General features: G+C 45.4%; 1 protein-coding gene across 1 annotated transcript in view; it reads right to left on the bottom strand.

Annotated features, from left to right (window-relative positions):
* LOC103769330 (collagen alpha-1(XXII) chain) overlaps positions 1–17,448 on the bottom strand; it is a gene marked incomplete at its 5' end in the record, with an annotated part of 24,070 nt that overhangs the window by 308 nt on the left and 6,314 nt on the right. The window contains 14 exons of the mRNA XM_008936515.1: positions 1–111; positions 1,071–1,148; positions 1,520–1,702; positions 3,047–3,113; positions 5,066–5,245; positions 5,550–5,594; positions 5,852–5,887; positions 7,690–7,761; positions 10,400–10,453; positions 12,368–12,421; positions 13,440–13,493; positions 14,399–14,443; positions 15,035–15,088; positions 16,069–16,122. The exon at positions 1–111 is cut by the window's left edge and continues 308 nt beyond it. Coding sequence (XP_008934763.1) covers positions 1–111; positions 1,071–1,148; positions 1,520–1,702; positions 3,047–3,113; positions 5,066–5,245; positions 5,550–5,594; positions 5,852–5,887; positions 7,690–7,761; positions 10,400–10,453; positions 12,368–12,421; positions 13,440–13,493; positions 14,399–14,443; positions 15,035–15,088; positions 16,069–16,122 — 1,087 coding nt within the window. The remainder of the gene's footprint in view (positions 112–1,070; positions 1,149–1,519; positions 1,703–3,046; positions 3,114–5,065; positions 5,246–5,549; positions 5,595–5,851; positions 5,888–7,689; positions 7,762–10,399; positions 10,454–12,367; positions 12,422–13,439; positions 13,494–14,398; positions 14,444–15,034; positions 15,089–16,068; positions 16,123–17,448) is intronic.

Here is a 17,448-nt window from a genome sequence, read left to right as displayed (position 1 = left end):
TGGCTCCTGGAGGCCCCTGTGGACCCTTGAGACCAGGCACACCAGCCTCGCCTTGAGGGCCGGGTGGTCCTGGCATCCCATCTTTGGCATAGCCAGGCTCTCCTGGGAGGCCTAGAAGAAAACCAAAATGCCCTTGGTGAGTGAAGTGCCCAGGGTGCAGTACCCAGCAGTGCCAGGTGACAGAAGATGGCTCTGCTGCCAGGCTGGGATGCAGACACCAGCTTCCATAGACTTGGGTCTGGCTGGTGTGTAGCTACAAGGATGGGAGAAGTGTGCCTCCTCTGAAGGAAAGAATTCCACCTCCTGTGGCATCTTTGGGCTGCAGAACTCTGCTATGGCTGCTCTTCTTCTACCCCCACGTTGAAGCTGTGCAGCTGCACGAGCCAACTAGTGACCTACAGTCCTCACGGAGAGGAGGTGAGGACAGGGAGACTTGAGGCAAGAGCCACCCTTGGGAGATAACTCTCTTGTACAAGCACAGTGGGTCCATTGCTATTTTGAGGCAACACAGGGTCAGTATGGCAGGTGCAGACCACAGAGTTATGAAGGCTTCACACACTTTCCTTCCCCAGCAAAGCAGGGTGAAGGCAAAACTGATCAATGGCTCCTGATTTCAAATTAGGAAAAAAATATATATATTTGCTGCTTCTTTGTCAGCAAAGGTAAAGCAGGAGCTGCATGCCTGAGGCACAGGTGTTGGATATGACCTTTTATAACATCTGAAGATGTCCAGATCTCTGGATTCATCTTGGTCATAAGAAGATTCTGGCAAGGGCAGATAGGACACTTCTCAGAGTATCTAGGAATTAAAGCTTCACTTTGGATTTGTCCTCAAGGTCAGTCAACCTAGCTGTTACTGAGATGGATCATTACACCTGTCAATCAGGCTGAGAAAACAAAGCTGGCCAGATAGGATGCTAATGATATATTCCTTCCCTTTGGGCCACTTCCTACAGAACTTGTGTATGCCCTGCTTATGTTATCCCAATTGTCCATCTACCACAGCACAGAGCCGTGTCCTTCCAGTGGTTCTGAGTGATGGGTTTGTGGGATGCTCTGAATATACACACCTGGAATTCCTGGAGGACCTATTTCCCCTCGTTGGCCAATGCCAGTGTCTCCTTTCTCACCCTTTGCTCCTCTTTCTCCTGTAGAGAAGGAAAGAAAAATAAGGAACTGATGAGGATGATCTACAGCACTGAAGAACACTACCACAGGTCTTCCAGGTCGGCCATCCACACCAAAACCAATGCATTTGTTAAAAATACTTCCTAATTACAGCCAGCCCTCTGAGACATTAATTGGGAATGAAGACTAGCCCCACTCCAGTTGTGGCCAGAGGTGGAACCCACCAGCAGCTGCTGGCCACATTCACCACCTATAGTTCAGAAGGCTGAGCGTGCTTCTAGCACACGGACTTTGAGGACCATTTAGATGCTACTAACAGCAGAGGTGGATGCCAAAGTGTGCTTGACACACCCCTTTATCAAGCTGCCCAAACACACCAAGTTTCAGTCACCTTTGGGACCAATGGGTCCAGGTGGTCCTTCAGACCCAGGCTGGCCAGGCTGGCCAGGCTCTCCTGGAGGGCCAGTTCTTCCTGGGAGTCCTTCCTTCCCGGGTGGACCAGGAGGTCCTGGTCTTCCATGAGATGCTTTTACATGTGCAGGCTGTATCTGAGCCAGGAGATAGGCCAACTTTGCTGTGAAGAGAGGGAAATGGGTTTGTTAGACTAGAGGGTCGGTGCTGCAAGAGATGGAGGGCTAGAGCAGGTGGCCCAGTAAAGTCCAAGTATTGTCACAGATCAACTTTTCAGGGCCACCCATTTGTTGTCCTCACAATCCTTCCCCACAACTCATGATGGTGAATCCCTGCCCCTCTCTAAACTATTTAAACCTTATTTCTCAGCAGGTTTAAAGTTCTCCTAAATTTCATACTTCATCCTGAACACTTCTCTCATTCTCTGCTCCCTGCCCATCAAGGACCTGAAATGCCCCTTCCTTAAGCTGTGCAGCTGGTGGATTTCTGTCAAACTGGAATCACTGCTGCTCTGAAAAGAAGAGCCTGTTTCCACTGCTTCTGCTACACAGTGTGAGAAGCTACCTGGCTGCTCTGTAGGAGGAAAGCTTGCTTTTCTTCTTCTGGGCTGTTACACTTGTGGAGTTAAAGCTCATGCAACCATCTCTGGCTCTGAAGTCAAAAACTAAGGCAGGTCCCTGCAGCAGCCAGTTCTGCAGCTTCCAAGCAGGCACGTCGCTTGCCACTTCCACATTAAGACCCTGAAGAGCCTAGAGAGCTCTTAAGACATACTCAGCATCACAAAAGCATCCTACAGAATAGAGGGAGAAGAGTTTTCCATCTTCTCTTCATTGATCCAAAATCTTGAATGCTTTTAGATTGGCCTGGAATTTGAAGTCTGAGTGTGTAAATAAAATCCTTCAGCTAAGTAACTCCATTGAACCATGATCTTCAGCATGGGGGAAAATGCCTGCAGTGACCTGTCAGCTGCTGCCCAAGAGCTGTGTGAGAAGGAAGCACTACAGCTCTGCACTTCACTGTAAATGGGGTCAGTAGTGGTCTGCAGTTCATGTTCTTCAAGAGAAGCAGCAGCCCACGTCCACTCCACCCCCTCTTCTCATACTGATGAACAGCAAAGGTCTCAGTCAGAAATAAGGAACGTTTCTCCTCCAGATGGGACCTCAAAAGCAAGTTTATGTCCTACCCTGATTACTTTCTCTTCCAGAGCCTCAAATTAATGTTTGAATTTGTATCTTCTCTTCTCAAAAAGCCATGAGGTGCTTAGCACAGGCAATGGCCATGAACTGAAGAAGAGAGAAAGCTCCAGTCCCATTGCTGGGAACATCAGGCTGGGGGAATGCTAAAGCTTGCTAAGCACATTTCATTTTACACATTCCTCCTTCCAGGCAGGCTTGTTGCAACATTGCCTTCCAATAAGCAGGAGAGGTTCAGGTGTCACCAACAGCCATAGAAAGTATCTGTCACGCTCTCAGCTAGACCTTCTGGCTTCCCAGAGCTGATGACTTACCATCTAGCTGCTTGGCTAACTCCTCTTGGACGAGCCTTCTCAAAGTCTCTAGAGATGGGGGTTCCCCCTAGAGAGTAATAATCACAGCAACAAGACAATAGTCATCACAGGGTGATGTGCAAATTAAACCCTCTGCAAAGGGTTTGGTGGGTTGAGTTTCATCACCCACAGCACACACAGCTGCTGCAGGGACTGCCTGAAGGAAGAAGGTGAAGGGAGTCAAAGCATCCCCAATTCCCAACCTGCTGGCAAGCCAGGAGCTCACTGTGTAAGCAAGGAGTCTGGTCAGAGGACACAGCTGAGACCCTGTCCCTGTCTCCTTCCTAGAGAAGATCTCCCACCTCTACAGTGGCAGTGCACGTGTAAGACACCCATTCTTCCAAAGGAGTGCGAGGTGCTGATCTCAGGCTGCTGAAGGGAGACAGGGGATGTGGCTGCCTGCCCTTGGTCCCCTACCCACCTCCAAGGGTATCCCACCTCCTCCCTCAGCCCTTTTGTGCAGTGTTGCTGTTGAGCAGCTGTAATAGCTGTCAAAACTCTAAGCTGTGTGAAGGACAGCTCTGGATGATGCAACTGAAACAATGCTGAAAACATTTCTGGGAGGTGGGAGGAGAGTTTTTTTAGGTTGTGGCTTTACAAGAAAATAAAAAAAAGTGGGTTTAGATTCTTTTTTAGAAGACTTAAACTAGAGTTTTAGACTTGTCAGAGACAAAAACTCAAAAGAAAAAAAATGTAGCTACATTTAAAAAATAAACGATCTTGAAGCAGCGAGATCAAATGTTTTCCTTTGTAAATCAGGAAGTGAGATGTTTCACTTGAAATACAATTGTCAACTTCTGGCTAGAAGTATCTTTTGAATTTCTGCCAGTTTTGAAAATGAAAAGACTACGTTGTTTTGTGTAGGAAAGTGTTGCTTGTCCCTCACACCCATCCTTTTAACATACAAGGATGCAATCTGTGTCCTCTTTGTTTATAAAAACCTCATGAGGTCTTATGATCAGATCTAACTCTTCATTTAATACATGCAGATTTTATTAAATAGCTAAAAGACATTTTGATTTTAACCAATAACATCACTGGTAAGCACAGGGTTGGTCTATTCACTGTCTTCTTCCAAACACAATCATTGCATGAGAAAAAGATGTGTTTGTTGGTGACAAAAGAAGGAATTTTGTCATTAAGTACTAACCATTTGTGATGGCTCTTAGTGAATATCATTGTAAACAAACACTTAGAAGGCTTACAAATTATCTTTTCAGGTTTTAACCCTATTAGTTGCATTAAGTCTCTATAACCATCATTGGATTTCATGAAAACTCTATGTTGCTGAGACACACAAAGAAATGCTTTGCCTAAAATTTATCCAGCTCTTACATCAGAGACTATTTCACTGCTTACACCTCCCAAGCAACTTCAAATTCATCCTCAGGATAAGCACGGTGGCTTCAGTAGTGTTGGTATTTTTTCTCATTCTTCTGCATCCATAACCCTCAGGCACTCTCAGCACTGAGATTGTTTCCCGTTAGAAGGGAAAAAAAGAAGAGAATATAAAACAAAAATAGGATTTCATGAATTCTGATAAGCTGACTCCAGGATTTCCAGGAATAGAGCAGTGACCTTTCCACAGCTCAGCATTTTGTCTCTCATAACAACCAGCAGCAGCAGCAGGTGTAAGACCTCTGTGTGAAATGTTATGCATTAACATCCTTAAAGAAAGAGGCTTTCTTCAGACTCCAGACCCACAGTCACCTGATTTAGGATCTCAGGGGTACAAAATGTCAGGAACTGGCTGCCCTGGCTACAGGTCTGGATTGCTCAGCTCTCCTGAAGTTCAGTCCAAGGCTCCCCTGGGATGTGCATGGCTCCCCTCTTTATGGAGCAAGAGCTGAAAACGCTGCCTCCCATTATAACACTGAATTGCTCTGGCTTCTGTCAGCCTTACTGTAACCTGAATTATTTTTGTGGTCACACACTGTGGCAGCAATGTTACTGTACAAAGCCCTCTTCTGGCAGCCTTACCCTTGGTCCTGGGAATCCTGGCTGTCCTGGAGGACCAGGAGGTCCAACTTGCCCAGTGTCTCCTGGGGGTCCATGGGGACCCATCAGTCCTGGATGGCCTTTATGACCAGGTATCCCAGGATCTCCTGGAGGACCCTTTTCTCCTCGAGGGCCTTTTTCACCTTTGATGCCAGGCTCTCCCTAAGTGAAAAAAAAACAACATTACCCCCACAAAAGATGAGTCAAACTTCTGATTTCCAAGCACAGCGAAACAGGAAGAGCTGAGCTGGCAAAGTTACTGAATACAACATCTGGTGCATTACAAATGACCCACAAGTTATTACTGACAGAGGATGATTAAAGAGAGGGCTGGGAGGGTGGGAAGCACAGCACATCTCTACAGGCCACGCTCTGCTCCTGAATGACCTCTTCCCCCAGCCCCTAACTCAAAACATCCCTCTTTATTTCAACATAATGAAATAAATAATAATATTCTCCAACCTACCCTCTCTCCCTTTGAGCCAGTTTCACCTGGTTTCCCCGGTGCACCCTGCAAGGAAATGAGGGTGAGCATTAAAGAGCTATCCATAACAACAGCAAATAACAATGCACACACCTTTGCAATGATTCCTGTGACCTGGGGGAAATTTATTTCCCTCTTAGCCCCACAGATTCCTGAGAGCTCTTTGCTCTCAAATATCAACAATTCAAGAGAAAAATCCATCTGTATCAACTCAGGTAGCATCTTTGATTTTTTTTCCCCCATGACACCAGCCCTACTTTGAAACATCTGGGAATTTAACTTACCTCTTTTCCGGGAGGACCTTTCTCTCCTGGTTCCCCCTGAGAGATACAGAGAGTGGATTTAGCACCATACTGCATGGAGCTGGAAGAAACACCCCACCTAAAAAACCCAAGTCTTGCTTTCTCTTTAGAACCCAAGTTTTTGGCTACACATCAGCAGGTTTGGATAATTTACTCTTCTCCCACTGCTATAGGTCATTCCTGAAAAGACACATCCTGCTCTTTAGAAAGCATTTTATAGTAAAGCTGCATACTGTGTAGATGTAAATAACAGGAATTAATTTCTAACAGACCAGCTGAGAGCAGGATACATGATTCATTGAAACTGTGATCCTGCACTCAATATATTTTATTCCTTTTTCCTACAAACATTTTGCAAAGGTAAAAAGTCTGTAACTTTACTTGTTACAGTAAAATGTCACATTTTGCTTGGGCTGGTTTAACTGAAGAGTGTCAATGTTATACCTATAACAGCCTCAAGATGTAAGAGAAGAAATTCTGTGAAGTCAAGTCACCATCTTGTATTACACCAGCTGAGATAATGGATACAGAGCTAGGGAGGCAGCAGGTTTGAGCCTGAAATCTTTCCTGTATCTCAGAACTATATTAAATATCCTCAATTTGAACAAGCACCCTCTTAGGATTTGCTTTTTTTCTATACTCTGCATTTATAATGTGTTAATTAAGCAATGCAATTTTGCATTTCAATGACAAAAATGTCACTGCAGTCCTGAAGGGCACAGGTAAAACAAACCAAATATTAAACAAGCTGTTGCTAAAATTCTGTCCACTTTCCTATATCCTAATTAGAAAGATTCATCTTTTTATTCCCTTTACAACCCACACACAGGATACATCTATAAAGTATGCATACAGGTGGTATTTTCTCCATAACCTGGAGAAACATATAACATCTTCAACAGTGCTAGCATCCATAGATGTCTGAGTGAGTAACATAACTCATCACAGATGTGTGATCACATCAGCTCCAAAAGAGGCAGCATGAGACTCACTCAAGTATTCCTTAGGGCCACTTCAGTTTTAAATGGCCACCACGTTTGCTGCTTTAAAGTAATTTTCCAGAGAAATATTTCTTTCTCCTCCTTTCATCAAAAAATACCTTCTCTAATCATTAAAAAAAAAAAAAAAAAGAAAAAAAATCATCCTGTGGCAGATTCAGCTCTGCTAGATTCACACAAAAACCTTTTAAATCTCATTTTAAGTCACAACAGAGCTAGAAACAAAAATATTTACCTAGCATTCACCTTTTCCATCCTTCCAGTGGAATGTAACACATTTCACTCACCTTGGAAGGGCTAAAGGTATTGGATGTCAAGGCTGTGATATATTCATGTGGGTAGGTCTTATTTTAGATCACTTCTGGGAGAGGGATGAATGCTCTAATTGCAGTGTACTTCTGTTGCTGGTAACAAAGGAATTTTCCTTGGAACACCAACAATCAAAAAATATTTATATTGCTATCAGAACTTAAAATTTCCCTATTTAGCCCTTTTGGAGTTCATGGAGAGATGAAGTCTGAGAATTTAAATACCCCATGCTCATATTAAGAAGCCTATTGGAAGATCCTGACTGATGGACACAGTGTCAGGGATGACTGACAGGTATCAGCTCAGTGAATGAGAATAGGATTATGCATATGAAAGATGCTATTTTTGCAGTCCAGTTTCCTTTAGAAGTCAAAGTGTACAGCTTCTGGGCCTGTCAGATCTCCTGTTGAGGTTTTTTTTTCCCTAATTAAGGATGACCATGTCCTATCTTCATGAGTCCAACATTTAAAAGCAGGTAATTAGTGGGTCTAATCTATCTCCAGACATACTTACAGGTGGTCCTCGGGGTCCTATGAAGCCAGGGAGTCCTGGGCTGCCACTTTCTCCTTTATTTCCTTTAGGGCCCTTAGGACAGAAAGGAGATAGACACTAGTAGCCCTTTTTCCAGCATCCCTTTGGCAGGATGTGCACTGACACTGGAACTGGGAAATGTCACTGTATCAGCAGGTCTGCCAAAAGCCACAAGGAAAGAAGAACAAAGCAGACTGCAAACACCATGCCTGTATGATTAACGAGCTGTGTGGGGCCCCTGTGAAAGGATGCAAAGGAAGGGACAATTATGGCAGTGACAGGAGGCATGTTCATGGTGCTGCATGGTTTGTAAGAGGGTCTTTCAGAGCAGAGATGCTGCATCTCCTGTTGAGGGGGAAATGCTGCTGGGGGTCATGCTGCTCCAACCTGGGAACACGACCAACAGACAGCTACTGAATTGCTCTTTTGCCTTGACTTCCAGGCTCAATTTTAAAAATGTCTGTCTTTTACTTATCTCTTCTGATATTCTGACAAACTGCTCCTTCTTCTTGCAGATCAGGGCAGCCTGAATGGCAGTTCAGGATACAGAGACATTCACATGCACTTCTGAGACACCTATATACACATACACACTCACACTTTAACCTCTTTCACAACTTCATCCCCTGCTTTGCCATTCAGAACACAACTCTTTTTCTTCTTAGAATAAAATAAGTCTTCATTTTAAGCCCATCTTGTGTAATGCAGACACCAACAGACTGGACAGGCACAGAGCACATGGCTTTTGGGTTTGCAATCATAGAATGGCTTAGGTTGGAAGGGACCCCAGAGATCACCTAATCCAATCAGGGACCTCTCAACTAGACCAGGGTGCTCAAGGCCACATCCCTGAACACATCCAGGGAAGGGGCATCCACAACCTCTTTGGGCAATCTATTCCAGTCTCACCACTCTTCCCCTGAAGAACTTCTTCCTAAGATCTAGCCTAAACCCACTCCCCTTCAGTTTAAAACCAGCCACCCCTCAGGATTTCAGGGGCTGGGCTGCATTGCTGTGAGCAGGCTGAAGCATGAGCACTGTGAACTGAGGTGGGCACTGTCAAACAGCAGCTGCAGAAGGAGAAGGCTCCTGGCAGGTTTTATCTTGTGATTAGAAGTCAGCAGTGGTGAAGGTGAAGAGACACCCTTATTGCCATGATAACCTTTCTCACATCTCCTTTTTTTTTTTTTAAATAGAAATCTAATATATTGGCTTGTCACACCACATTGTGAAGGAAATTAGTGCATTTCCAGACAAGGCTGGAAATAAATGGATTCGTGTACAGCACAAGGAAATCCTTCCCATAATAACCTTTATGAAAGGGAGAGGATTCATTTTGATGACAGAGAAGGATACTGATGAGATGACTGTCTGTTCTGCTGACCAACACTGTCTCATTGTTTCCCCTTTCTCATCCATCTGACTTTATCCTTTTTCAATCTCTTATGTTATTTTTAGACTAAATCCTCTGGAGTTGCCTGCTGAGTCCCTGGGTCAGTAGCTGACTGTCTAGGTAATGTGGTAACACGGTGACATTTAAAGAATAACCCCCTTTTGGCATTTGCAGAGCATCCCAAAGCCACAGTGGTCTGATGAGCACCCAGAAAGCCAAAAATCAGTGACTGGAATTGGGAAGAGGGGTCAGTGTGATGGGAAGAAGAAATGAGGGTTGAAACAGCAGGGATCCATGGGGTGAGAAGCAATGGCAGTGGCCCCAGGAAGGTAAGAAGAAGCTGTGCCAGGAAGAAAAAAAAGCAGTGGCACTAATTCTTGGCTGCAGAAAGGCTGTGAGACTGCACCAGCCCTGGAGTCTGTGAGCTGTCACCTCCCCATGCAGAAAGGTGTTGCTCAGTTCTCTGGGATGAGCCATCCCTGCAGCACAGCAACACCAACGAGTCCGTGGCAAGGCTGGGGCTACTCGGTGGCTTTAAAAGGGCCACAGAGGGTGCAGCCCAGCTGCAATTCCTCAGATTCTCCTGCTATGCCTCTGTTTCTCTCTGACCCTGACAGCCCAGCAGGCTGGAATGTCTAGGTGGACACTCAGAGGGAAGAGCCCTGCATTCCAGCAGGTGGACACTTGCACAGATCTGCTGAAGCCTGAACAACTTGCAAGAGCAGAACAGAAGAAAAAAAAACTCAACTGCTCACTGCCCTCCTTACAGCTCTTCATTACCATGCTGTTCTTCCACACAGGATGGCCCCAGGGGGCTTTCACTCTGCTTCCTGATCTTGGTTTACTGCCCACTGTCTGCTCTTTCCCCAAGTGCCTGGGGAGGATTTTTCTGCTGCTGCTCTTCCTCAGTGGCAGTCAGCCAACTCCTGGAGGCCCTCTCCTCCTCTGTGACAACTCTCTGCTGGCTGCAGTCTCTACTTGGCAGAATTAAATCTACTGGTGAAGATGAGGCATGTCAATCTTTTTTTTTCATACCAGGTCATAAATCATTTCCTTTTTCTGTGAACATTTAACTTTCGCTGGGAAAAATGATGACCCAGCTAGCAGCTTAGTTCCAGGAACACAGCCAAACCCCTGCTGATCTCACAGCCAGCCAGGGATTTTCAGATCACTGATCTTCAGACGTGGTAAGTTCAGGGAGGGTGAGCAGCTACACACAATCCACTCCATCTGCACTTCACCTGTCACCTCCCCTTGACATAACTGCTTGCTGCACAAGTTTCCCTTTGTGGTACTTACTGGGTTACCTGGTGGGCCAGGGTCTCCTGGAGATCCAGGTGATCCATTCTTGCCCTATGTCAAGAAAAAATGAAATATCAGTCAAGTAACAGATACAACACTTAAAAATATCTACCTACTGCTACACTAGCAGGAATTTCTTTAGCATTGCCCAACCTTCTCTCTTGGCAGACTGCAGGGTAAGGATCTCTTATTTTCAGGTGACTCCACAACTTCTGCATCCCTGATTGCAGAAAAGTGAGAGATGTGGACCCAAACCCCTTAGTCTGAAAACCAGCACCCTTCCTCCTCCTCCATTTCTTCACTTTTATCCCTATCATATGCATTATCCTCCTGTAGAGATGGAGAACTGCAAGTTCCTAGTGTTCAGACAAGCCCCTTTAGTCCATGTTTGAAGCACCTCTTGGCAGTTCAGTGACCAAAGTGCTCTGCATGAGCCTATAGGATCCTCCTGATCCCCCTGTTCTGTGTTAGAAACCTCCTCTCTCTCCAGTGAAGGAGGTTCCTGCAAATGACTGCCTACCATCCTCTTCTCAGGGCTGTCATCTGAACCAGGGTCCATCTACTCTTAAATCATCTCAGGCTTCTCCTTTTTTTAGGGAATAGAGAGAAACACTTATTCTAAAGCCCTGAAGTGTTTACTGCTTGCCCAACAGCAGACTCAGAATGAGCCAAGTCATCCTTTAGAAGAACCTGTTTCTCACCATTCCTTGTGAAAGCAGCTGAGCTGACCAGCTGCACTGATCAGTTTGGTGAGATTCAATTCTGCACCCTGCTCCTCTCTCCTCCCAGCTCACCACCCAGAGATATTGTTTTCCTGCATCGGAGCTGCCCAAAAATACCAGACCTTTTACTGGCAATGTTCAAGATCATGGGTCACGCTCTTTATTGAAGAAACAGAGCAAAGGAAGAACAGAAGAAACTCATACTTTGCCCTCCAACACACAAACCCCCAAGTATCTCTCCTCCAAAGAAGAATATAGCCTAGAGTTATGATCATTTCTAGCTCTTCAAACCTTTTTATTCAGTCCTGCTGTTGTGCAGGGGCACGACACGTTGCTGAGTGATGCCAGCAGCACAGGAATAATGAGATAAATTACAAGGTAGACACAGGAGCTCTCCATATGTTCCTGCAGTCTGATTTAAACCCCTACCCTCCCAGCTGAGAGGGACCTGCTGTTCCAGCTCCTGGCACTGCTGGCTGAGTCAGGACTTTGCCCCGATTATGGAACATGCTGTAGAATCTGTTCCACTAGCAGGTCTTCCAAGAAGAAAAAGAAATCACTCATTGCAACGTATTGTGCAATGAGATGTGCCTAGGTTCAGCAACAGAGAGCTGTATCCAAATTTGGAAAGGGCTGATTTTTAAGAAAGAATAGAAAAACTCGTGAGATTAATCAAAATAATTTCTCAGCCAACCCAATGACACTTTCTGAAATGTCACCTAAATTGCCATTTCTCTGCTGAAGTTGTAATAAAACTCTACAGGTGTTCAATTAAAAAAAAAAAAAAAACAACTTTCTCTACAGTTATGTGCTTTTTTTTTCAGAAAAAAAAACAGGAAGCATGACAAAAATGAAGAGTCTCACAACTGGGCTCCATATATCTCATACTGGGCACTTGCAATTAGTGTCTACCTTCAAGGCCATGTGAGAAATGAGTGAGATGCCAGAGGCAGGACTGGAATCTGAGTGCTTCTGACACTGCAGTCAGAAATCCATGAAACTCTTCTTCCCCCCGAGTCAGCAACCATCACTCCACTGCACTATAATAAACCTTCAGCAGTTCCTAGCAATATCATCCTGATTCTTACTTCTCAAAGTAAACCAAGAGTCTTAATTAAACATCATCTGTTTAATTAAACATCTTGCTTAACACTCTTCTTCCAAAAATGAGTTCTGGACTGTGGGCCATTCCCTCTAGATACAACATACCTCCAGAAAGGGCTTGTCAGGAGAGAAAACTCACCGGCTGCCCTCTGAGTCCTCGAGGGCCCTGGGGTCCTGTGGGACCAGTATCACCCTGAAATGAAGACAAGAATTCTGGTGAGGGGGGGAGAGATCTGACATGAAGGCAAGCAAACAGGCACTTAAAAATGTTCCTCCTAAATTATGCTGTTGACATATTAGAGGGAAATGGCATTAAAGCAGTGTCACCACCTCCTTCCAGTTATGTATGAGGAAGACCAGCCTTCTGAATTTTAAAGGTCTGTCACCAAATGCAGCCTGATTACAGGCAGAAATCATTCTTGTCAGGTTATCTGAGAGCTGCATTTCTCAGGGACAGAGATTCTCCAGTCTTTCTCAAGAACTGACTTTGTCCTCTCTCCAGGGAGGCTTAAGATCTGCTTTTCCCTTCTCTGAGGGGTTCCCCTAGGTCTAACTTCCATTTTACTTTGTAGGGTGCCATTTACAGCACTACAGTTTTCCAGTGACAGAAGGGGTTGCAAATGAGAAACCTCTGCCCCAAGTCCCAGGACAAGGGCCCATCAGCTGCCTGGTACGTGGCTGAGCAGCTGCTGCAGGACCCCAGGTCAGCTGCACTCCCCCAGGACTCTGCTCTGTGCCTACATTTGACACTGATAACATCAGAGGAGCTGTTTGTACCATCTCTCTTTACTCTGAGCAGCAGTGTCTTATTCCATAGGTATTTCATAGATGTCAGTGGAGCTACTCACACAACGAGGTGCAGCTTTTGCAGAGGGAGAGTGACAGAACGTGGCCCAGTGGGACCTGCAGAAGGAGGCAGGGGTGGCAGACAGCAGGTCCATGGCTGCAGAGCACAGCCTGGGATTCAAGCAGCTTTCTCTGCTCTTCCCAAGATGTACCTGACATTTAAGTGTCAGCACCAGAGCAGTGACAAAGGCCCTCAAATTCTTTGTCCCCCCAATGACCTTGGCACAAATCATTCCCTGGGCACTGCTGCAGTAATTCACCCTTTATTGCACTTTCTGCAGCTGTTTTAGGTCAGGGTCGCTGTGAATTAAAATCATGATTTATTAAGAAGAGAGATTGGTTTCTGCCCCAAGTGGTACACTTACATCCTTCCCCGGTGGCCCCTCACGACCAGCAGGACCTGTTGCACCAGGCTCCCCCTTCAATTCAGCAAAAAGGAAAGAGAGATCAGCTTAAGGTCAAAGACAGACCACTGTCAGTGGTACAGGGGTTCTGCAACACTGGGCTGAGCTCACTGAAAACTTGTTCAAAGCCAACAAGAGCCTCATTCATCACACACAGCTCATAAAAATAACTCAGAAGCATCTTCTGTAAGTGATGCACAAGGCAGTGAGCCGCTTCCCAGCAGAATATTTGCTGCTTCCAGTGCAGTCACTGGAAACCACCAATTTATTAATGATGTGAGAACTACTGTAATGAGGAAGAGGTGAGGAACTCCAGTACTGGATTTTTCAGCTAAACTCATGCAAGTAGAGCATTTTATTTCCCTGAAAAAGCCAGAATTAGGCAACAGGATATTCAGGATTATATTTTACTGTCTACACCAAGGAGTTCTGGTACTGTATTGCTCAGAACAGAGAGATCAACTTTTCATGAAAGACTTGAGTTCTGGGTTTCACGATCAACAGGCAACTAAGTCAAAGGGCTAGAGACATTTCTATTCTCATTTCTTTTAAGTTCTGTTCCTGAATTTAGTTAGACATTTTTGGAGGAGAGCTGCTACTTGTCCAACAGGTGCAGTAGGGTTCCTCACCTCGTATGCTAGCATTCATAACACAGCTTCCTCACAAAGGGCTATCTCAAAGGAGCACCAGAAGGCTCAGCTCTACCAGCTGCCTCACCTTACCAGGAATCAGAACTTCAGCAGAAGGAATGAACACAGCTGCTGTGATTCTATGCCATGGGCATGGCCCATGTATTTCAGCTGAAAACAGTCATGTTAAACACAGACCTGTCATCACTTTTACCTATTGCCTCCTAAAGGTCTACTCCATTTCACACAACCTTTCTCCAAAGGATCATGTATGAGGTACATGTTATTTACCCGGGGACCTGGGGGACCTGTATCTCCTCTCTGTCCTTTGAAACCCTACAAAAAAGAAGAGTGAAATCAGTAATTATCCATTACCCTGATGCATAAAACACTAAGAAAACTCCAACTTGAATGTTTACTTAATAACCTTCCCCATTTTGCCTGAGATCACTGGGGACTGGTCAGCGTGGAGCTGCCATGTCCCAGGGAGTGATTAGGAAGGGCCACATCACAGGAAGAGCTTTCCATAGCTCTTTAGGCTGCAAGACCAAGGCTGTAGTGTGTCAATTCCTGGTGTGACCAGCTAACAGCTTATTTAACTCTACATTTCATTGCCCCCATCCTTTCAGAAGACATGTAGCAGACTACGAGGGCTACTTGTAGGCTACTTGATGATGCTTTCTGGTAGAAGAAGTGTCATGATGTTAGGTGCTTTAACTTCTAGATAAGCCACCTACTCCCTTCCAAGTGTGAAGGATTTGGAAATGCCTGTGTTCAATTTTTGATTGTTTATTTATTCAGCCAGAATACCAGGCCAGCTCTTTGGTTATATATTTGCATCAGTCAAGGGCCACATCTGCCCAACAAAAGCTTCCCAGCTACAGTACAGAAGAGTGGCTGGATTGAGCCCTTCAGAGCAGCACCTACCGGCAAGCCTCTGGCACCCTCCTGGCCAGGGAGCCCTGGTTCTCCTGGCTTTCCCTGTGGGAAACAATCATGTTCCTGTTAGTGAGAGGCTTAGGTCCAGCTCCCTGCTGTTCCCACTCTTCTCCCTTAGATGTAACAGCCCTGAGAACTACGACTGCCAAAGGTCTCTCTAGCAACACTGGAACTTTCGTGCTTCAAAGGCAGCTTAGACCTTTGGACTGGTGCAGAGCTTTAATGTCAGAGGGTAATGCACAGAGCTGCACCAACACCTCAGCAGCACAGAAAAAATCAGCATGTGCACGTAGAGACCTGGTGTTCTGATGCAAGCACACAACAGTCTGCATCTGCTGTGACAAGGGCTGCTCCACACACCAGTTCTCTTTAAGGACTGGGAACTTGGTCATAGTGGTTCTGGGAAGAGCCAGTTTGACAAGTCACAAAAGGAGGTTGGCAATGCCAGATCCTGGAAGCACATTCTTCTTGTAACACACAGTTGCAAGGAATAACATTTATTGCCCCTTTTATTAATGTTGCCTTTTGGCTGACAGCTTTGTGGCTCAGTTCTTTTCCCTCAGCAAACACCAGTGTAGAATAAGTAGAGAAATTCAAATATAAAACCTCTAAGCCTGGACAACAGAACTGTCACAGAGAAATCCAGAAAAGGCTTCTTTAAAGACATCTTCTCTAAACTTTTTATGTCCCATAAACTTCTACCTAAAAACCAGATCACTTGATTTAATGTTACAACACAACTTTCCTTCTCTGCGATATTTACAGTAGCTGTAAAAGTGGAATCACTACGTTTTAGGGTATTTATGGTAGCTGTAAAAGTAGAAGAACTGAGTTTCTTTTCAAGATTGCTAGTGTGTGACTGGCATAAATTGCTCAAGGCAATAGCATCCTCCTGGTGTTAAAGAAGGATGTGCAAACAGGCTCCCTGTCCCCCCAGAGTCCAGAGATGGGCAGCTCCAGAACCAACCACTGGATTATGCAGGCTCTGACTGCCTGAGCAAACCAGTTGGAGATTACATTACCGGTTCCCCAAGAGATCCTGGCTTGCCATCTTTGCCATCATTCCCAGCAACACCCTGTAAATGAAATGCAAAACAGTGTAAGGAGTCAGTATGGAAGGCTGGTGTGGGTTTTGTCCATGTGGGTTTCACAGTGACAACTCTGACTCCTTGTGGCACGCTGAAGTTTGCCTAACCCTTCAAAAACTATCTTATTTCTATAGCCCAGCCACAAACCTCTCCTTGCCAAGCTACTGAACAGCATGAAGTGTTTCCCTTTCCAACAGGGCAAGTCTAAGGGGTTTCCTCCTCAGCAAAGTCAGCACTCTGACAGCCTTAAAACAGGATTCTAATGGCTGTTATGAATCGTTATAACGCCATTGTCTTCATTCAGCTAGGCTGCTCTGCACTAGAAATAGCCCTGGCTCTGTCCTTATGGCAAATTATAAAACCCCAAAATGCTGTAACAATACATTTTCCAAAAGAGAAGATTCTATGTCCAAGATGTGCTTGAACTTGAGTCAGTGCAAAGGAAATATGTTGACTGTGGACTCAGATAAAGGCAGTTTTCCAGTCTGTGAATTTCTGTGCTCTTACACTGGAGCTATTAGTTGATTCAGTTGGTAATTAACACTTAGCTTTAAAGCAATCAACTGTCCTGGACCAAGGATGTGACATCAACATGACAGAGCCACTACAGATCAGTCAGTGAAGAACAAGGCAGGGACAACATTGTAGTGGGTGACTGTTCTAGGGCACTGAGGTGTCCATCTGCTGACCTGACAGGGAGTCACGAGAGGAATGCTGCCTGCTGGGAGAAAAGAGCTGAGACATTGCTGAGAGGGTGCCACAACTTGTCAAGACCATCAACTACTATCCTCTGCTCCTCTTCCATCTGGGCATGAATGGTGCTGTGAGCCAGAACCCAGCCAGAATCAAGGCAGACTCTGAAACCCTGAGGATGCAAATGAAACACATTGGTGCCGAAGTTATCTCCTCCTCTATTTTACCAGTTAGAGGAAATGGGGCAACCAGAAATAGACAAAATGAATGTCAACTCCTGGCTAATGGCTGGTGCTCTTGCAAGGGTTTTGGGTTTTATGACAATGGGACATTCTTTGATGACATTTCCCAGAAGGGTTAGATGAGTAGACAGTGAGGTGGCTCGAGAAGTGGCACAATGACAGAGCTCAGAGGGTTGTGATCAGTGGCTCAGGGTCCAGTTGGAGGCCTGTGGCTATTGGTGTTCCCCAGGGGTCAGGACTGGGTCCAGGTTTGTTCAGCATCTTCATCAGTGACCTGGATGAAGGGATGGAACACACCCTTCAGCAAGTTTGCTGGTAGTACAAAGCTGGGAGGAGTGGCTGACACACCAGAGCTGTGCTGCCATTCAGTGAGACCTGG

The sequence above is a fragment of the Merops nubicus genome, unplaced genomic scaffold, assembly GCF_000691845.1.
Source record: "Merops nubicus isolate BGI_N331 unplaced genomic scaffold, ASM69184v1 scaffold8813, whole genome shotgun sequence".
Lineage (NCBI taxonomy): Eukaryota > Metazoa > Chordata > Aves > Coraciiformes > Meropidae > Merops > Merops nubicus.
Note: the sequence above shows the minus strand (reverse complement) of the source record. Positions and strands in the feature narration are given on the sequence as shown.